The 22,196-nt window shown below is 42.2% G+C and overlaps 1 protein-coding gene and 1 pseudogene across 1 annotated transcript in view; both read left to right on the top strand.

Moving 5' to 3' along the window:
* Positions 1-22,196, top strand: part of PPM1H (protein phosphatase, Mg2+/Mn2+ dependent 1H) — a 301,104-nt gene that overhangs the window by 178,821 nt on the left and 100,087 nt on the right. The window contains exon 5 of the mRNA XM_049782757.1: positions 7,811-7,895. Coding sequence (XP_049638714.1) covers positions 7,811-7,895 — 85 coding nt within the window. The remainder of the gene's footprint in view (positions 1-7,810; positions 7,896-22,196) is intronic.
* LOC126022893 (L-lactate dehydrogenase A chain-like) lies at positions 9,032-10,033 on the top strand (annotated as a pseudogene).

Below are 22,196 nucleotides of genomic sequence, written 5' to 3'. Positions count from 1 at the left end.
GGCACTGAAGGTTGCAGAGAAGGGGTGCCAGGAACAAAGACATTGTCCTGAGCGGATTGTCAGAGAGGAACAAGTAACGGGAGATGTGAAAAGATTGGCAAGAATGAGGCTCATCCTAGAAATAGTGCAAAAACCAACTAATGGGGGGTTGGAATGATAACATAGTGGAGCGGTAGGGCATTTGCTTTCTATGCTGCTGACCCGGGACAGACCTCAGTTTGATCCACGGAATCCCATATGGTCCCCCGAGCCTGCCAGGAGCCATTTCTGAGCGCAGAGCCAGGAGTAATCCCTGAGTGCAGTCGAATGTGGCCCAAAAACTAAAATAAATAAACATTTAATGAAGGACACAAAAAAATGCTAAGAAGCTATAGAGAGGGGATGGCATCCTGTAGAGAGACATCATGCAGATGACCCAGTAGGGTGTGGGACAAGAAGGGCCACTAAGTGCATGAAGCCAGTCTGCAGCTGAGTCCTACAGACAGGCTCACAGGGGACTGAAGAGAGCCCAGCCACAGGAATCAATGAGATGATGGATCCTAGTGCTAGCAAGGAGGTTAGAGCTACAGGACTTGGTGTCTGCTTAGGGTCTGGAGTAAAAAAGGGGAGCTGGGATAGATGAATCCCTAACTTCTGGAAGTGGGACACAGGTGGAAAGTATTGTTGTTCCCTGAGAGAATGCTAGAAGACTTGGAGGGTGTGATGGGACATAGGATCCTTGGTCTGAAGCATAGCAAATGAAATTCCAGTGAATATCATGGGGGGAGCACTATTCCTGACATCTGGCTGTTCCAGGCTATAGCAGTGATGTGCAGACTGGAAAGGGTATTTGGATTCATCAGCCCATCTGGTTGATAAAGTCATTGATTCACTCAGTAGATATTAAGAGGATTGACTTCAGGCTGAGACCTGTGCTATGACACGAGGCAAGGCCCCCACTCGTTATAAGGCCCGTGTTTCATTTCATGCTCTCAATCACAACCATAAAATTGCTTTTAATTTTTCACTTTAAATTTTCTTTAAATTGCCCTTTTTCATTTGTTTATTTTGAGTCACACTCAGCAGAGCTTAGCAATTACTGCTGGCTACATATTCAGGTATCCCCCTAACAGTGCTCAGGGGACCACATGCAGTGTTAGGCATCAAATTCAAGTTGGCCCCATGCAAGACAATCTTTTTACCTCTATACTATCTCTCCATTCTAACTGTAATTTATTTTTAAAGGAAAGGCCTCCCATTTTTATTTGAATCCTCAGAATTACATAAAGCAGGCCAGACAGATGAAACTCAGCAGATTAGAACACATACTTTGCATGCTGGAGGCCTAGGTTTAATTCCCAGCACAGCATGGGTTCCTCTCTGAGCACTGTCAGGAGCGACCCCTCCAGTACAAAAGCAGAAATAGCCCCTCAGCATCTCTGCATATAGCCCTCCCATTAAAAAAATAAAAGTTAGAACAAAGTATTTGAGCAGTCCTGCTTCTAATAGTCTGGCACTATGTGGCAGTTTTAAGACATGATTTTTTTAAATTTTTTTTTATTTAAACACCTTGATTACATACATGATTGTGTTGTTTGGGTTTCAGTCATGTAAAGAACACCACCCATCACCAGTGCAACATTCCCCTCACCAATGTCCCAAGTCTCCCTGCTCCCCACCCAACCCCTACCTGTACTCTAGACAGGCTTTCATTTCCTTCATACATTCTCATTATTAGGATACTTCGAAATGCAGTTATTTCTCTAACTAAACTCATTCCTGTTTGTGGTGAGCTTCATGAGGTGAGCTGTAACTTCCAGCCCTTCTCTCTTTTGTGTCTGAAAATAGTTAATGCAAGAATGTCTTTCATTTTTCCTAAAACCCATAGATGAGTTAGACCATTCTGTGTTTCTCTCTCTCTCTCTCTCTCTCTCTCTCTCTCTCTCTCTCTCTCTCTCTCTCTCTCTGACTTATTTCACTCAGCATAACAGATTCTATGTACATCCATGTATAGGAAAATTTCATGACTTCATCTCTCCTGACAGCTGCATAATAGTCCATTGTGTATATGTACCACAGTTTCTTTAGCCATTCGTCTATTGAAGGGTATCTTGGTTGTTTCCAGAGCCTTGCTATGGTAAAGACATGATTTTTTACCTCACCATCATACAGGGCAGTATGGAAGGTCGCCAATTAAACAACTGATAGCAAAATGTGATGTCTTCTCTATTGGAAGCACCAGGACACATTGGCAAGGCCTCTAAACCTAATCTCCACTGGTGGGTTAAGGAGTTACGAAGTCCAAAAGGGAAAAGGGGTAGAAAGATACCATTTGGCCCAAAGTACCCCAGGAGGTGTGAGGAATCCTGGGCTGAGTGTCCTGAGAGGGGGAGGGAAAGCAAGACAAGGAGTCCCTGAGCACCAGGGACTGAGCCAGTCCTTGGAGCAACAGTGAGACCATTTGGTTCCACTGATGAGAAGATCTGGAGAGAGAGAAGGGTGAGAAATGAACTTAGTTCTCTTTGAGATCAATGGGGAGAGCTGGAGAGATAGCATGGAGGTAAGGCATTTGCCTTGCATGCAGAAGGATGGTGGTTCGAATCCCAGCATCCCATATGGTCCCCCGAGCCTGCCAGGAGCGATTTCTGAGTGTAGAGCCAGGAGTAACCCCTGAGTGCTGCCGGGTGTGTCCCAAAAACCAAAAAAAAAAAAAAAAGATCGATGGGGAGTGAGACAGTGTTTGTCCCAGTGTAAGGTACATTTTCTTAGAGGTGGGAGGTAGGGAGGAAGGAAAGAAGAAAGGAGAGAGACAGAGGCAGAGACAGAGAGAGAAAATTTTAATAGAGGCCACTCAGCCATTGCTGGAAGCATTGTGCCCAAGACCAGTGACAGCCTAGCCAGCCTGATGGTTAATTTTTTAGGGATCACAAGGACCACACTGAGTGGTGCTTAGGAGAATATGTAGTGCTGGGAAGGGGAACTCGGAATTGTACCCATACTTAAAGCATGTGCTCTACCATGTGAGCTGTCTCCCTGGTCACAGCAGGTGCATTTGGGATATTATTATTATGGACAGTGTTATTTATTTGTTTTTGGTTTTGCTTCATTTTGGAGGGAAGGTATTGGTCCAAACCTGGCAGTTGCAGGGTGGGAAGGCTGTTCCTGACTCTTTATTCAGGGGTCAGTGCTTGGGGAGTTCATACAGTGCCAGGATTGAACCAAGGCCTTCCACATTCACCCCCCCCCCCCCCGCCCCAGTGGAAAGTGCTAGAAGAACCAGCTCTGGGTTCATCTGAGGCTAGATGCACCAGGGACTCTCAAATTTCTAAATGAATTTTTGGCCCAACCCATGGGGCCTGGTGCAGGTAAATAGAAGACGTGTCTTCCTCTTTTTTCATGCTGTCAGGCCAAAGGAAAGCTGCTCCAGAACTCTCTAGGCTTTTCTTTTGTTCAATAAATATCCGTCGGCTCCTGCTGGGCTACAGGATTCTGTGCAGTCAGTGTAAGAGAGAAGGAAAAATAGCCCTGACTGCCCAGCATGTGGCTCTCCAGAGACTCCACAGCCTGCCTGATGCAGTCTAGTTTTAAGCAACATTTCAAAGGCAGCTTTGAATGTGTAACTGGGTAGCTTTTGCGCTGGACCCCCAGGTTCTCAGAGCCCTTCAGGCTACTTTAAGATTACACCCCCGGGGCTGAAGCAATAGCACAGTGGCAGGGCATTTGCCTTGCATGTGACCAATCGCAGACAGACCCTGGTTTGCTACCCAGCATCCCATATGGTTCCCCAAGCCTGCTAGGAGCGATTTCTGAGCACAGAGCCAGGAGTAACCCCTGAGCACCACTGGGTATGAATCAAAAACAAAGGGGAAAATATATATATATATATATATTATACCCCATTGTGGCCAGAGCAGTAATACACCGGATAGGACACTTGCACTGTGCACTGCCAACTCAGCTTCAATTCGTGGCACCCTGTGCACTTCCAGGAGTGATTCTGGAGTGCAGAACGAGGAGCAAGCCCTGAGCATTGCTGGGTTGGCCTAAACCCTTCCTCAAAACAAACAAACAAACAAAAAACAAGAGAGAGAGAGATTAACACTTCTAGACCTCTTTGACAGCTTCCTTCAAGATCTCTTCCCCATTCTCTGTGTAAAGCCCCTGCTTTTTGTTGGTGGAGTTTCATATCTGAGTGATAAATCTATCATTCAGATAGAGCATTTGGAACAATCTCCAAATAGTTTGTGAATGTGGGTGTCTCCATTCTTGGAGAGGGCAGTGATTATGCATTGCAGGTGCCTAGAGCCTGATAAGAAGACTATCTTTGTCCTATATTGGGCAGCATTATTAAACAAGTGACAAGAATATTATGACATGAGGCATTTCTTCCCTGGTTTTATTTCCCTCAACATTTCTATGCTCTCAGTTTCCAGTCTTCCTCCTCAAGCCATAAATTCTGTAAGATAAAGACCCCAAGATTTTTGTTGTCCTTGTTTCCCTTCTCTGTGCCATACTCTTCCTCCCTCTCCCTCCCTATTTCTTTCTTTTGGGTTTGGGGCCATATCCAGAAATGCTCAGAAATTACTCCTGGCTCTTTATTCAGGAATCATACCTGACCTTGTTCAGGGAGCATTCTATGATGCTGAGTATCAGACCTTGGTCAGTCACATGCAAGCAAGTGTCCCACCCATTGTATTATTGTTCCCCCACTTTATAGTATCTATAACAGCAAGTGGGCACAGGTGACACAGAGCTGAGAGAGGGGGTCTTGCCAGCTGCAGTCATATATAGGGGCTGTTCTGGAGCTCTGAGGGGATACACAAAGAATGCAGCCAATCATTGAGCTCACTGATGCTTCTCCCCACTATTGAGTCACCCAGGGAAGCAGGTTGGTTCCTCAGGTAGTAGAGAGCCCTGAAGTCTGCCTACAACTAGGTACTACCATTCCCTTCCATTTGTAGTAGAGATATTGACCTTTCACCACAACTGATCTATTGCCAGAAAGTGGTGGTCAGGAATCGCATAGTGGCTAGAAGTCCTGGGCACAGCAAGTGCCTATAAAAACTGGCCCTGGGTAGATTACTCCTAAGTAATTGATCCTTCAGCATCTCCTCTGGATATCTGCTCTGAGCAACATCTCCTCTGGATATCTTCTTTTCTATGAACTCTTTGTTTAGTTGCTCTTAAGTTGTATGAGTTCTTGGGCACATTTTGTGAATTTGCTGAGCTTTAAGATGAGAGGAGGGCCCGGAGAGATAGCACAGCGACGTTTGCCTTGCAAGCAGCCGATCCAGGACCAAAGGTGGTTGGTTCGAATCCCGGTGTCCCATAGGGTCCCCCGTGCCTGCCAGGAGCTACTTCTGAGCATACAGCCAGGAGTGACCCCTGAGCACCACCGGGTGTGGCCCAAAAAACAAAACAAAACAAAAAGATGAGAGGAGAATGACTTTTCCTGGGCACAGGATCTGACCATAGATTTATGGTTTAGGAATCTCAGAGTACCTGTTCAGAATTTTACTCTGCCTGTGACAGACCTAGGCATCTTACTGAAATCCAGTTCAGATTTACTAAGTCTGTGATAGACCCCAGTGTCAGCTTTTCTTTTTTTTTTTTAATTTATTTTTTAATTATGACAACAAAAATGCAAAGAAAGAGGACAGGGTAAAGTTACAGTGGAAGCCCAATCACCCATAAACAGAATTCTCGGTAGTCCCATCGATGATATCCCAGCCTTGAACTTTCAGCCAAAGAACATTAATAGAAACAAAACTGAACCCCTGTACAATACAATTACTTTGTCCCTCAAATCCCCAGTTGTAGTACATACTATTTCTTAGCAGCACACAATATAATCTAAAGACATTAGACTTATGTAACTCCTTAAACATTGAGGGCAAAGTACATTTCTCTAGTTCCATGCACATGCTAACTAGTTTAAGTTAACATCAAAAGTTTTAGTGGCTTGTTTTTCTTAAGAATTGGAGTCAAGGGAACATAGTAAAAAATGGTATTAAAGTGGCATTTGTTTGCATAGGCCCACCAAAACATAAGGGACATGGAAAGACAAATTATGGTCTAAATACAAGGAGTCCTTACCCCTGAAGTTTCCTGGCACAGGACTGATTCTAGGCTCCAGGCAAATTAGTTTGTCCAATTCAAGTCATCATCTGTAGTGGCAATACACCTCCATTCCTCACATAGTCTCTGTTGTTGGTATCATGCTTCTGTATTAAAGATCCTGGAGTCTGCATATCCCATATTGCAGTCAGGATGGTGCAGAGCATCCTCTCGTTTCACCTCACACTTAAGGGGGACTAGAGAGAACCATGTCCTGTAGAGCAGGTCATTGTTACTGTCAAGTCTTCTCAGTGTAAACGGAAGTCTCTTTTTAAGAGGTCGATGTCAGACCCTTGGTAGTGTCTTTCCTGGTAGAGGACTGCTTCCAGCTGTTGCTGTAAAAGACCTTGGATGTTTCGTAGTTAGCTTGCCTGGTTCCGGCGTGAATGGAGGATGCCCATTCTTCTGAGGCCTGTGCCAGGTCATTATATCAATGTTCAGGGTGTAAGGTACATTGTACTGAAATTTATTAGATAAGAACTTATCTGTATGTATGGTGTTTTCCCATTTTAATGTGTCTATGCAAACAAGAATCAATGCCATGGGGCATTATTGGTGCATCTGGAGGCAATAGGAACAAGACCAGCAATTTCCATGACATAGTTCAATCATAGGTATCAAACTGAGGGACAGTTCCACTAACAATCCTTACTGAACAGCTTACAAAGAAAAGACAAGATGAAAAGTGAATAGAAGCATCATGGTAGAAGAATATATAGAGAGTTACATCAGCTAAAGAAAATACCCATATAATATTCAAAAGATATATGTGTTCAATTTATGTCCTTCTAAATAGTTCTGGGATTTGTTAGATATACTGTATGTCTTAGGTCAGAGATTAGAACTATGTGTTACTGAAGTTAAGAAGGGTAAATCTGGGGTACTGATGGTTGGGAGGAGTCGCCCCCGCGCGGTTTGCAAAATGTAGACTGGTATGAAATTACCAGTGACAGACTGAGTACAGTGTCAGCTTTTCTAAGAAGCAACTTTTCACTATAAACTTATAAACACTAGTGAATACAATGACCTAGAGTTTCACTGTCTTACTCTAGTAACACTAGCCTTGACTAAAGTACGCTTTCTTAGATGCAGAAATCGCCAATCAAAAGTTTAGTGCCAGTGGGTTGTGACTGCAATATTGGATTGCAGCGCTTAAAACATTTTCATCAGTGGGCTAGGGGAAACATTGAGGGGTCTGGGTACCAAATTTAGGGTTGATGCCAATAAGCAGATGGCCTCCAAAATCACCCCACACTGCCCCGTTAAGCAATACCTGCCTCCTTGGGCCTCAATTGAACCCCAACCTGGTTGACTGAGTAGCGCCAGGACTAGTTTCTGGGGTCTGCTAGATTCACCGCTTGGCAGTTCTCCCCACAAACACCAAAAATTATGTATTATTAAAGAAAGTTTTGTTAGACACATGATTCTCTACTGGGTCTCTGCTGCATCATTCACTCACTCATCCATTTATTCACAGAGTACTATTATGTGCAAATATTTCACTCCAACTGGGCCATTTAAAGCACAGCTCCAGCTAGGAGCAAAAGTCCATTTGAATTGTATGGTATATGAATCTCTCCACCTTGGCCACACAGCTTGTAAAGAAAAGTCTCCCCTAGACATTTTGTGTATCTTCTTAACTACACTTCGGGGATTTTGAAAAACTGGGGGGCTTTACAAACTGTCTGATGACAATGTTTTTTTTACTCTTCAGGGCCATAATCATCAGAAATGGAGAAATCATCCCCATGTCTTCAGAATTCACCCCGGAAACAGAGCGCCAGCGGCTTCAGTACCTAGTAAGTGTCTATAGCTCTGGCAATGTGTCATGGTATTTGGGATGGTATCAGATCTGTTTGGAGGAATCTGTTGATGTCGACATGGGGGCAGGCCCACAGCAGTCCAGCACCATATGGTATTCACTCCCCCACACACACCTTCTGAATCACACCTCCTGGCTCTTGAATATGACGACACTCCACCTCCATGAATTTATTGTTGTTGCTGATTTTCTCCCATCTGTGATCCATCGAAGATATTATGTGCTGTTTCTGTTATGGGTCGACTGTCGAATATACCCATATGAAAGGCACTGTTGAAGAGCACAGTTAGTAACCTTTTTCCTGGGGTTGCTATTCACTTAAACTCATACCAGATTGTGTGAGAAAGTTGGGTTGAAATTAGGTGGTGAGGAGGAAAGTTACCCCTACAGACACTCAGGCACCAAGTTTCAGGTATCAGGAACCTATTTCTCTACATAGGTCACACTCTCAGGTGAAATTATGGAAGGAGATTTTATTTGTTTTGTTTGTTTTGGGAGGTCCACACCAAGTCGTATGCCTGGCTCTACCCTCAGGGATCATTCCTGTTGGGGCTCTAGAGACCATTGTACCTGGTGGGTTGACTACATGCAAGGCAAGTACCTTCCCCACTATACTATTGTCTGGCCATATAAAGTGAAATTGTCTGAGGGCAGTAGGAAGGCTGCTTGGTATTTCAGATGAGAATGGGGGGAAGTTTGCTTTATTCACTCAAAGGCTCCCATTCTCAGGGTCACAGAATGAGGTTTATTCCTTGCCCTCACAGTGGGAAAATAGGTAAGGCCTTAGAATCAGTGACTTTGGTAAAATCCTCGATTACTTGGGGGCTGGATTTCTTCAGGGACTCCCCCTGTGAATAGTAGCTCTGTGGATGAAATGTTTTCTTGCCAGCTGTCTTGCTTGTTAGACAACCTGCTGCTAGGAAAAAATTGAACCAAGTTCCTGGAGGAACTCATCTTAAGTGAAGTAAGTCAGAAGGACAAAACTAAATTATCTCACTTATCTCCAGTGTATAAAATTAAAGCACAAGAAAGACTGGAGTTTGTGCCACCAAGTTCAGATCCATGCTGTATGCCCAACATGCACTCCTGGTTCTTTTTAGTTTTTAATTCAATATGGCATGTCTCAAGGATCAGCTTATTTAGAACCTCATTAAGGCAGACCATGTCCCTGAGAATAAGATCACAGTTGTGGTGCTATTGGCATGGACTGTGCCATCAATATCTTAATGAAAGATATGTCAGATGAGCTTGCTCTGATTGACATCATGGAAGACAAATTGAAAGAAGAGATGATGGATCTCTAACATGGCAGCCTTTTTCTTAAAACACCAAAAATTGTCTCTGGCAAAGACTATAATATGACAGCAAACTCCAAGCTGGTCATTATAACAGCTGGCACACACCAGCAAAAGAGAGAAGGTCAAATGAATCTGGACCAGCAAAAAGTGAACAATTTTAAATTCATCATCCCTAATGTTGCAAAATATAGGCCAAACTGCAAGTTGCCTGTTGTTTCCAGCTCGGTGGATGTCTTGACCTACATTACTTTAAAAAATAAATAAATAACGTGTGATTGGAAGTGGTTGCAATCTGGGTTCAGCTCAGTTCTGCTATCTCATGGAGGAATGGCTGGGTATGCACCCCTCAGATTGCCATGTGTGAATCACACAAAAACTTTAGTGTGACTGTGTGCTGTGGAGTGGAGTGTATATTACTGGGGTGCCCTGAGGAACCTTCACCCTGATTTAGGAAATACGGAACAGTGGAAACTAGTTGACAAGTGATTGACAGTACTTAGGAGGTGATCAAATTGAACAACATACATCCTGGGCCACTGAGCTCTCTGGCAGAGTTGGCATACAGTCTGATGAAGAACCCTAGGTGAGTGCATCCAATATCCACCATGATAAAGGGTTTCTATGGAGTAAAAGATGACATCTTCCTAGCATGCCTTGCATCTTGGGACAGAATGGGATCTCTGGTTTTGTGAAGGGGATGCCTGAAGAGGAAATCCATTCAAAGAAGAGTACAGATATACTTTGGGGAGTCAAAAAGGAGTTTCAGTTTAGAGTCTTACTGTACTACTTCACTGTCCAAGCTACAGTAGAATTTTAGTTGGGGTTGTGCATACTGTCCTTTGCATCTGATTCATTTCTAAAGTAGCACTCTTAAGATAATTTAAAAAATAAGTAAAGATCAGTTTCCTAAAGTTAGAATTGGAGAAATGGTTTATAACAACCTGGAAGCTATTTCTTTCTGCTGGATGGTACCTGTTTAGTTCTAGTTAGTATAAAGTAATTCCAGTTCTTGGAAGCACCACTGCCAATGCTGCCTGTGTTTCAGCTGCCATAGCAGATTTGTGTTTCTAGCGTATTATGAGACTTCTGGTTCCTTCACCCAACATGCTTGGTAGAACTTTGTTTTCTCCTATCAGTCATACCGTGGATCCAGTGGAGAAATCCAACATCCTCATCCTTGAAAATTGATCTTTTATGTACAATGTGTAGCAGAATAACTTCTATTGCCGTGTAATGTTAAAAAAAGAAAAATATAAATACAAACCATGTAAAAAGTAGCCAACTCAAACATCAAATAAACCTGAACAGTGACTACTCTGTTAATATAAGAGGGAAAAATGAATAAGAAAATGCCAAGTATCAAAGGGAGATACCTAAATTACCTTCGACTCTGAATTAGAAAAGAATAGGACAAGAAAGGAAAGAAATTGAGGGGTGTAGTGATAAGAAGAGACAGATGTGCATTGGGAAGAAGGATGGACAAGAGTAGGGACCTGGGGCCCTTGACCCATAAGTAGTGTAGTGCTGAGATGTCTGTATATATCCAAACTATAGACCCCAACCACACTGTAAGCAGGAGACCCAAACTATAGTAACTAAACAAAATTTACTCAGGAGGTAGGCTAAGGGGTGGGAGAAAACCTGCCATATTAGTTGACATACTGGTGGTAGGATTAGTATTGGAACATTGTATGCCTGAAACTTGACTGTAAACAACTTTGTAAAACATGATGCCTTAATAATTAAGAAATTATATCAACAACAACAAAAACATCAGATTCCTCATAAAGGACTTTCTGGTGATCTCTGAATGCTGGTGTGTGTGAATGATCTTTCAGGACAGAGGCCATCTTGAAATTGTGTGTGTGTGTGTGTGTGTGTGTGTGTGTGTGTGTGTGTGTGTGTGTGTGTGTGTGTGTGTGTGTGTGTGTGTGTGTGTGTTTTCTCAATAACTAGGCTCTATGGAAACTTTACTGATCCATGCCACAAGAATCCCCAGCTGGTATCAACCAATTTGCTCTTTCACCAGTGATTGAAATAAACTTTCAATTTCAGCTATTTCTGATTTTAGGTTGTTTTTTGTTTGCAAGCTCATGAACTCGGGAAAGTCAACTATGACTCTTTTAGAAGGTGGGAGGGATTCCACTGTAGTCACAGAGCCGCATTATGGTCTCAGCTGTTTCTTGTTGACTGGAAAGTTCTGCCTAAGTCTCTTAACCCTTGTCACTGGTACTGGACAGAGCTAGCCCAGAGCTGTGATCCTTTGAGTCCCCACAACCTACTGAATGTGACCTTCACTTAACCCCTCAACCTTCTTCGCTTTGGAAACATGCTCTTTCTGGAGAGTTCTCCCTTACCAGGGTGACTCCTCCACTCCTCCACATCCTTTGAGACTCCATCACAAATTTACTTGCTCTGGGATGATTACCCACACCTCCTCCCTGTGCTCAGTCCCTAGTGCTCACATAGGAGTACCACATAAAGTCCTCAAGTGATTCAGCATATAGTGCTCTTTGTTCTGATCTCTCTATCTTCTTCCAGACCAAGGCCAGGAGGACAGACCCCTTGCCTATGATACTTCCTATTGCCCGTATCTAGCACAGATGCTTCACCAAATAAAAGAATGAGCCAGCGTTCCTGTTGACAGCTGGATCTCTCCGAACATATGCCTTTGCCCTCCACCTTTCCCCCCATACCTGTCACTAGGCCTCAGTCTTTGCTTCCCATTTTGCAGTTTTGCACCCCAACTTGATTACCAACTGCCCCTGTGTGAAGCTGTCTCTTGTTTTCTGTTTTCATTTTCCTGCTAGAAATAAATAAGAATGGTTTAACTTTATAAAATCTTGAAACTCTAAATTTTAAAATGGAAGCCTTTTTTTACATTTTATGTTCATGTTACCAGATTGGTATACTCAGCATGTTAGATTTTGAGAAGGGATGGGAATACTTACACTTTTCAGATTCCAGAACATCTGAGTCAGTGTTTAAGAATTATTTGTAATGATCCTAAGGTTGTATGTATTTTGATGTTACCTTTTTTTTTTTTGGTTTTTGGGCCACACCTGGTGATGCTCAGGAGTTACTCCTGGCTATGTACTCAGAAATCGCTCCTGGCTTGGAGGACCATATGGGATGCCGGGGATCAAATTCGGGTCTGTCCTGGATTACTGCATGCTAGGCAAATGCCCTAAAGCTGTGCTATCACTCTGGCCCCTGTATTGTTTGTTTTTTAAATACTTATTTTGAGCTCAAACCCAGCAGCATTCAGGCACTATTTTTGATTCTGTGCTCAGGAATCCTTCATCTTCGTGCACAGGCTATCATATGCAAATTGATAAGACTCAAACCTGGCTTAGCTGGTAAAAGAAAGTAAGTGCCTTCACTTCTCTACTATCTCTCTCTTTTCTTTTTTGGTTTTTGATGGTTACTCCAGGCTCTCTACTTGAGGATTACTGCTGCCAGTGCTCAGGGGACCATATGGAATGCCAAAATGTCAGGAATCAAACCTAGATTAGCCATGTGCAAGCACCCTACCCACTGTAATATTACTCCAGCTTCTGTACTTCTTTTTTTGTTTATTTATTTGTTTGGGGGCTACACTGTGCTTAGAGCTTACTCAGGGATCACTCTTGGCAGATTTGCGGGATCATATAGAATATAGAGGGATCAAACCTGGGTCTTCTGCGTGCAAGTCAAGTGCTCTACCCTCTGTACTATGGCTCCAACCCCTCATTTGTATTTCTAAAGGATAAGATCATTCCTCATTTTTTTTGATACTTAGCCCCTAACTTTAATTTCTAGCCTAAAACGTTGCCCCCCACGGGTCAGGAGTACAAATGATCTAAACACAGACTAGCCTGAGTGCTCTAGGCTCAATGTCTGTAGTTAGGCGTCTAGGCTATATGCTTTGAAATCAACAAATCGAATAAATATTCATTTGATGCAAGTCTTGAGAGTACAGATTTAAAGCATAAAATAGCTGTTAAAATCTTGTATGCTAAGATATTTGTTATAATCAGGTGATTTATAGAACTAAAAATTAGAATAGAATAGCAATTCTTAGAGGAAAACAGAGGTGCAATATGGTCTTCTCTTTGCCTGGTCCAGGCATGAGTTCGGTGACCTGAAGTCTCACATAGTCTCCTAACTAAATGTGGGTATACTCCCCAAAATGCTTAATACATGTTCTAAAATCAGAATAAGAAGTAGTTTCACGATGTTGTAAAATTGAGTAGAGTTGTCAGACCTTCAAGTGTGTCTAATTTTAATCATACTATGCAAACTTGGTTTTCTTAAACTGATGTGAGGCAGCTCAGTGATATCAGTAGTATACTAGTTTACCTGATCTGTACAAGTGAGTTCATATTGCTGAAAAGTTAGCAATGTTTGTTCTTAAGTTAAATGATGCTTACGTCCAAAAATTTACTTTTAGGATATGTGAAGAAACATTTGTACTAGGATGGACATGAAAACTTCTAGGTCCCTCGAGACGTGATTTAAGGAGATGTTTACACTGCCAGGGCTGTTCAACTAGTTGAAATGGTTAATTATTTGGGGGGACAGTAGGGGTGGTGGGAGTTAGCCCTTTTGCATGTGAACCATTTTGATTCACATTGAAGAGGAATGTTCCTGGAATGTGCAGTCCGGACATTTGAGGATTATAGAGCTGGAAGCAGATTATAAAATGATGGATGTGGCAGGCATGTTAATTTTGTTTGGTTTTGTGTGCAGCAACCCCCCTTTCCTCCCCCTGGGTAATGTGAACTTGTTCCCCAGGTTCGGGGGCAGAGTGATTAATCAAGTGAGCTGGGGTGGGGGTGGGGTGACATACTCACACGCTATATGGCAGGTGTGTGATGAAGGGCTTTGGGGGGCCACCCACTTCTCTCTGACTCAGTAGCCAGGGAAAGCAGATAATCCTATGGTTATGAATAAACTGTGCTCTTCTGTTCTTCTGTGGCAGGTTTTAAAATTTAAAGAGACAGAGAAAGAGAGAGAGAGTGATCGAAATAAAGTATTTAAGGAGGTTTACCAAGCTACACTGAATATTTTGATGGAGTCAAGGCTGAGAGAGTTGGAGTGAGGGGCTTTCTGGTTTTTTGGATGTTTTTCAGCAGAGTCTCTGCTCTGGCCAACAGGAAATCACCCCACCTTTGCTCCAGAATTGGATGTATCCCTCAGGGGCCTCTGTAGCCTAGGGCAGGAGAGTGATGGCTTGCCTTCTCTTCTTTTTAGACATATTTATAAACTCTGATTTGATTACATTAAGATATGCTGGTATCATCCAACCTTCAAATAATATACTCCTGTCCTTGCAGAGAGGCCCAGTCTACAGCTGCATTTCGTCAAGGGCAATGTACAGGAAAAATGAAAGTGAGTTTGCTTCCTACATGTTTGCTACCTGTGAGTGTAGTTTTATCTGAGGTGATTTCTTGTGGTGTCCTTGGAGCTGCCCCCCAGCTTTCTAGGCTTTGTCTGATCCCTTGTGTCTTCTCTTTCTCCAGTGAGGGCTAGAACAGTTTTAAGTGTATAAGGCTGTAGCTTTTTGGCCCTGAGAGTTTTCATGCTCCAGTTATATCTAGGGGGAAAAATTTTTCCCCTAAATTCTGGCCCTGCTTTTTAATACTGGAGACTATAATCTAGAAGATGGAGTGTGCTAGTGAGTAAAAATAACTCAGCTGCACTTGACATTGCATTAAGTCTTGAAAGCAGGCTAGGAAGCCCAGGATTCTGATCTTAGCTCTAGAGTCTAAAGAGGGAGAGCATTGGCAAATTCCCCACTCTTTTCTTGGTGACTAAATTATGGGAAAATTTACCCCCATCTTGCCTCCTTCCGCATTCAAACTCTTTTCATAAAACTGCATAGGAGGGCCCGGAGAGATAGCACAGCGGTGTTTGCCTTGCAAGCAGCCGATCCAGGACCTAAGGTGGTTGGTTTGAATCACGGTGTCCCATATGGTCCCCCGTGCCTGCCAGGAACTATTTCTGAGCAGACAGCCAGGAGTAACCTCTGAGCACTGCTGGGTGTGGCCCCCCCCCCCAAAAAAAAAAAAAACTGCATAGGAGTTTCAAATTTTCGACTTAAAAAATGGTAGGTAAGCAATTTGATATTTTGCATACTTACTGTAGGTTCCATTGATCATACAGGTGTCCCTAAGAAAAGATCAGCACAGCGCTGGGTTTTCAGAGGTAGAACTTGTTGTTTACTGCCCAGCTTTAGGAAAGACTCTAAAGACATTAGTTGGCCCTTATAATTAATTTGACCTTGATGCTTTCAGAACCTGGCTTTTGAAAGTAGACATAAATGGATGTCTTCTTTATTCCAGATTAGTAGGAACCAAGGACTTGAGAGTGAGGAATTCTAAGTCTACTTGCTTACAGATCTAAGAAATGAATCTCAATCACTGAAAAAAGGTTATTATAATTATTATTATGAGAATGCATTCCTAAAATTTTTAATCAGTTTTTCTGTACAGCTGCTATACATACATACATAATCTTCAGACCCTCTAAAACTCTACTTTTAACATCCAACATTCTGAGTTCATAAAGCCAACGTCATCTACCCATAAGGTTTGTTAAGAGTGATCCTTGGGGCTAGAGAGATGGCACAACTGTAGGGCATTTGCCTTTCATGCAGAAGGACGGTAGTTTGAGTCCCAGCATCCCATATGGTCTCCCATGCCTGTGGGGGCAATTCCTGAGCATATAGCCAGGAATAGCCCCTGAGCGCTGCTGGGTGTGACCCAAACCCCCCCCCCCAAAAAAAGAGTTGATCCTAGGGACTGGAAAGATGTCACAGTGTTAAGGTGTCTACCTTGCTTGTGCCTAATCTGGGTTTAATCCTCACTATCCCATATAGTCCACCAAGCCCTGTCAGGAATAATTCTATACTCAGGTACAGTAATTCTCTGTACTCAGGTACAGAGCTAAAAGTAACTCCTGCGCACATGCTGGGTGTGCCCCACCCCGGGAAAAACAATTGATCCTAGATGGGACTAGAGTGGTAGTGCAGTGGATAGGGCACTTACCTCTCTTGCTGCTAACTTGGGTTCAATCCTCAGCATCCCATATGGTCCCCTAAGCAACACCAGAAGTTATTTTGAGTGCAGAGCCAGGAGTAAGCTCTGAGCATTGCTAGGTGTATCCCCACCAAAAAAACTTTGATCCTAGGAGCCAGAAAGATAGTATAAGTATTAAGATGTTTCTTTCTTTTTTTTTTTTTTTTTGGTTTTTGGGTCAGGGTTACTCCTGGGGTTACTCCACGGGTTACTCCTGGCTCTACACTCAGAAATTGTTCCTGGCACACTCAGGGGACCATATGGGATGCCAGGATTCGAACCACTGTCCTTCTGCATGCAAGGCAAATGCCTTACCGCTGTGCTATCTCTCCAGCCCCCATGATTAAGATATTTCTCTTTCATGTAGCCAACCCAGGTTCAATCCCAGCACTGTATGTGTTTCCCCCAAACATCACCATGGTAATTCCTGAGCACAGAGTCAGGAATAAGCCCTAAGTATCACCTGTGTAGTCTCTCCCCCCTAAATAAAAAAAAAAAAAAAAAAAACCAAAAACCCAAAAGTCAAAAGTTGATCTTAGGATCAAGGGTGACAATTCAAGGGACAGAGTCAAGTATGTTTGAGGCTCTGGGCTCACTGCTGAGGACTACATGGCCTCTCAACACTGACTGGGGAGGCTGTGGTAGCCCTCAAGCACTGCTGAGTGTAGCCCTATAAAAGAAAGAATTGGGGGAAAAATAATAAATGGAAGAATTGATCTAAATGGAAAGAAGCAGTGTAATGCTACCCATCTTTTAAATATAGTAAAGTTAACTATACTTTGAAAAAGGTGGCTAGGATTCACCAGTGTTTCTTAGGGCAAAAAGATAATTGTCTATAAAATCATTTTTGTACTTCAATTACTTCATCTGTGAAATAGGGTAATTATAGGACACTTACAGGATTAGTATGAAGACGAAGAAGTGGAGTTTTTAATATTAAAATCTACTTGTAATTCTCTAGAGCAGAGATAAAATACAGTGTCTTTGTTTTCAAATCTAATTATATGTGAAGTTCTTTTATGGCCATCATGTCCTCACAAAGGACAATTTTGGTGGCCTTCAACAAAAATTTCTAGATCACATTTGCATATGTAAAGAGACCAGAATTCTGGAGACACATCTCTCTTTTTTAAGTATACTTATGCTCACGAGCTGGAGCACTGTAATTTATAATACTGCTAATGATAATGTTTTGTGCAGTGTTCCAATACCACATCCTTTATCAAAGTGTCCTCTTCCCTTCACTATTGTCCCCTCACCACCTCTCCCACCCTCTACCCCACCCCTATCTCCCCTTGGTAAACTCAGTTCTCAGTTTTGTAAACTCACTTCCATAAACCAGTTCTCAGGTTCCATTATCTTTGACCATTTGTTATTACCTTACTATATTTCTTTATAAAAAAAAATCCTACTTATGAGAGAGACCATTTTTTTTTTTTTTGTGGTTTTTGGGTCACACCCGGCAGTGCTCAGGGGTTACTTCTGGCTCCATGCTCAGAAATTGCTCCTGGCAGGCACGGGGGACCATATGGGACGCTGGGATTCGAACCGATGACCTCTTGCATGAAAGGCAAACGCCTTACCTCCATGCTATCTCTCCAGCCCCGAGAGACCATTTTTTGTATATCTGTCTCTGTCCTTTCTGCTGACTTCATTCAGCACGATAGCCTCCAATTTCAGTATATGGTGGTGGATTGCATGATTTTTTTCGTTAATCAAGTGGTTTTTCATTGTATAGATATACCATAGTTTTTGTTGTGTGTTTGTTTTTTTAATCTGGTTTTTGTTTTTTGAACATTTAGGTTGCTTCCAGACTTTGGCTGTTGTGAATTGAGATGCAATGAACAAAAGCACAAAATTGTCTTTCTGAAAAAAATTTTTAAAGAAAAAAATTTGGGGGGATAGATTCCAAGAAATCAAATTACTGGGTCACATGAAAAGTTCAGTTCTTAGTTGTTGTTTTTTTCTTTTTAGGAGTGTCCCTATTGTCTTCTAAATAAGTTGAACCAGTCAACATTCCCACCAACAATGGATAAGGGATTCTTTTACGCCACATCTTTTACCAGCACTGGTTGTTTTGTTCTTTTTTACATGCCCAGGTGGGAGATGATATCTTGCAATTGATTTGATTTCCACTTCCCTGATTATCAGTTATAGAGAGGTCTTTTTTATATACTTACTCTGTGTGTCTTATTTAAAGAAGTTCTGTTCCCTTCTCATTTTTGCATGGAGGTTTAATTTTGGTTGGTTGGTTGGTTGGTTGGTTGGTTGGTTGGTTGGTTGGTTAGGTTTTTTTTTTAATCTTGGTAAATTTTACCTTTGACTGATGAATGGTAAACAAATATTTTTCCTCAATCTATGTGATGCCTTTTTTACTCTAGTCTTGGTTTCTTTTACAGTACAGAATCTTTTTAATTTAGTATAATTCCGTTTATTTTTCTTTGCTTCCATTTGCTTAGCCAAATGGCAATAAATAACTGAAAATTCCTCTAGATTTAATATTGTGAAGGGCTCTACCCATATTTTCCTCAATATAATTTGTGGATTCAGTTGTGATATCAAATCTTGATGAACCACAGTTTGTCCTAGGCTAGTGCTGGCAAGGCAGTACCGCTCCGTGCCACCACTCAGGCCTCTATATGAATGATTTTTTTTTTTTTTTTTTGGTTTTGGGTCAATCCCAGTAGCGCTCAGGGGTTACTCCTGCCTCTATGCTCAGAAATCACTCCTGGCAGGCACAGGGGACCATATGGGATGCCGAGATTTGAACCACCTTTTGCATGCAAGGCATGCTATCTCTCTGGCCTCTAAATGAATGATTTTTATCCCTGCTCCCTCTATACATTAAACCATTGTAGAGCTGACCAGCTCAGCAGTTTTGTTTCATAGCTGTGTAACTGTTTTCATCTGGCCCTCTGTCACTGTGGTGTTGACATTGGTGGTATCCTGCTTGTTGCATGCTAGAAGTCACTCTCAGAAATGTATAGTGATGTTAGGGATGGAACCCAGGGCTTCAAACATACAGGGCACGTACTCAACCACTGAGCTTCTTCCCCCTCCCATCCATGTGGTTCCTGTATCCAAGATCAACTTTTGATCATTCTAAAACTATTTCGGGGCATGTACTTCTCTTTGCTTGATTGATTCACTCCCATGTAGAAATTTAAACATGAGCTTTTCTTTACTGGACTTCTATGCCACCAGACAAAATTTTATCAGCCTTCCATTCAATAATACATATTACCTAAAGGAGCTTAGTTTTTACTTTGAGATTATTTTTGTTTTGTTTATATTTTGAGGGCCACAGCTGATGGTATTCAGAGCTTACTCCTGGCTCTGCAATCAAGGATCACTCTTAGTGGGGTCAGGGGACCATATGTGTTCCTGGTAATTAAACCCATGTTGGTTGCATTCCATGCAAGTGCCCTGCCTACTATACTTTCCCTTCAGCCCCTGAGATTGGGGGAGTGGTGGTTTGGGGCCACACCCGGTGATGCTCAGGAGGTGCTCATGGCTATATGCTCAGAAATTGCTCTTGGCATGGGGGACCATATGGAACTCCAAGGGATTGTCCTAGGTTAGCCACATGCAAGGCAAATGCCTTACCATGAGATTTTTTGAGAACAAACCAAATAGAAAGAATTCTTTATGGAAAACCCCAGTCCATGCAGTTGTTTTTAATGGTCTTTGGTTCACATCCAGTGGTGCTCAGGGGTTATTCCTGGCTCTGCACTCAGAAATCACTCTAGGCATTCTCGGGGGACCATATTGGATGCTGGGAATCAAACCCAACTCCATCCTGGGTCAGCTGCATGCAAAGCAAACACCCTATTGCTGTGCTATCTCTCCAGCCCCCATGCACATTTATATCTCAGCCATTTTTCAGTTTTCTTCATTTTTTAAATGCACTGTAAATCTCAAAACCAGCCTTGGGTCTGGAAGAGCTGTCACATTTGACTATTACTATGACCATTAGCAATCACAGTGCCTTGGCTGGCATTATTAATTTCAATTCATTTGTGACCTTAGATTTTCTATCCTAATAAATCACCTTACAATGTAAGACTTCAATCCTTCTCTCATATAATCTGGCCATTTCTCCCCGTACTCCCATCTGTCTGCTAAGGGCATTAAAGAGGAGAGATTACTCAATTTTTTAAAGATTTGTGTTAAACACTGAAAATCCTCATTTTAATAAATTCTTTTCAAATACTGAAAGAGCTGAACATTTTCAAAGTTTATTCATATAATGATTTCCCAGTGAGAGGACTTTATGAGATATTTCCTATTAATGGAATCTATATTCTTGAGTATCACAGGAGAATTTTTACATTCCATATTCTGCAGATGAGAGTGGATATAACAATTACTTTCAAAGAAGTTTTATCAGTCACTGATAAACCTGAACATGCCATGTTTCAGCCTAGCAATTTCTTTATTTGGTGGTGGGGGCCACACTTGGCATGACACCTAGCAGCACTCAGGTTACTCCTGGCTCTGTACTCAGAAATCACTCCTGGCAGGCTCGAGGACCTTATGGGTCAGTCCTGGGTCAGCCGCATGCAAGGCAAATGTCCTACCTGCTATGCTATCACTCTAGCCCTAGTCCTAGCAATTCCACTCCTTTCGGCCAAACCTAACAGAAATGTGTACAAATGTTAACCAGCAAACTAGGCTGTGCATAGCAGTACTGTTTATATTAGCCCACACTGGAAATTCTCTAAATGTACTTGGGTAGTGGAATGGTGGCCGTTGGGAATTCTGTGCAGCACTTGAACATTTTCATCTACATATCAAGCATAGATGAATGTTATGATTATGCCATTCAGCAGAGAGAATCAGCATAGCAGATTTCATAGATGTATAGAAACTGGCAGCTGGGCCAACAGACACATAGGGAACTTGACTGAATCAAAGCATGTCTGACTGAAGCCATTATCAGTCTAGGCCAGAGATGTACTTGTGTGGCAGTAGCTGACCTCAGTTTAATCCCCAGTATCATGTGGTCTTTAAAATACAAAACTGGGAGTGATTCCAGAGTTTTGGCTGGGTATGGCCCCCATCTGTTCCCCTCAAGTTATGCCCCCCCCAAAATCAGAAGCTAGCCAAACCAATCTAAATGTCAACATACATATTCCATAGCTGGGCTCCTAGACTGCTCTTTTTTGATCAAAATGTCAGATGTTTCCATCTAGGAAAAGAATCAACCTGTATATACTTTGTGGAACATAATATTTTTTATTAAGAAATCTTTAACTATTTCTACTATTATTTTGTTTTGGGGGGGGCACACCAAGCAGTTCTCAGAGGTTATTTCTGGCTCAGCATTCAGGAATTACTCCCAATGGTGCTCAAGGGACCATATGGAATTCTGGGGATCAAACCTGGGTGGGTCATATGCAGTACAGGAGCCCTACCCATTGTACTATATCTCTCCAGCCCTTACTCTCACTAACTAGTTAGCAGATCTGTTAGGCAGCAGAAACCATCAACTCACTTGACTATTCTTCAAGATTATATAGCTAAAATCTTGGACTTTTAAAGGATATCAATACCTCCACCATCTCACAGGACCATAGAAATGTACCTATCAAGTTGTAATTTTACTTTGGATCCCATTTCCAATACATGGTAGCCAAGGTTATTTTTATGTCCTGGTTCCTTAGTTTTGATTCTTTTCGAAAAATTGAAATCTATGATAAGACTACCAGGGGTCTTCAAACTACAGCCCACGGGCCACATATTGTATTTACTCCCATTTTGTTTCTTCACTTCTAAATAAGATATATGCAGTGTGCATAGAAATTTGTTCATAATTTTTGTTTTTACTATAATCTGGCCCTCCAACAGTCTGAAGGACAGTGAACTGGCCCCCTGTTTAAAAAGTTTGAGGACCCCTGGACTATACCATAAAGCTTA

The sequence above is a fragment of the Suncus etruscus genome, chromosome 11, assembly GCF_024139225.1.
Source record: "Suncus etruscus isolate mSunEtr1 chromosome 11, mSunEtr1.pri.cur, whole genome shotgun sequence".
Lineage (NCBI taxonomy): Eukaryota > Metazoa > Chordata > Mammalia > Eulipotyphla > Soricidae > Suncus > Suncus etruscus.
Note: the sequence above shows the minus strand (reverse complement) of the source record. Positions and strands in the feature narration are given on the sequence as shown.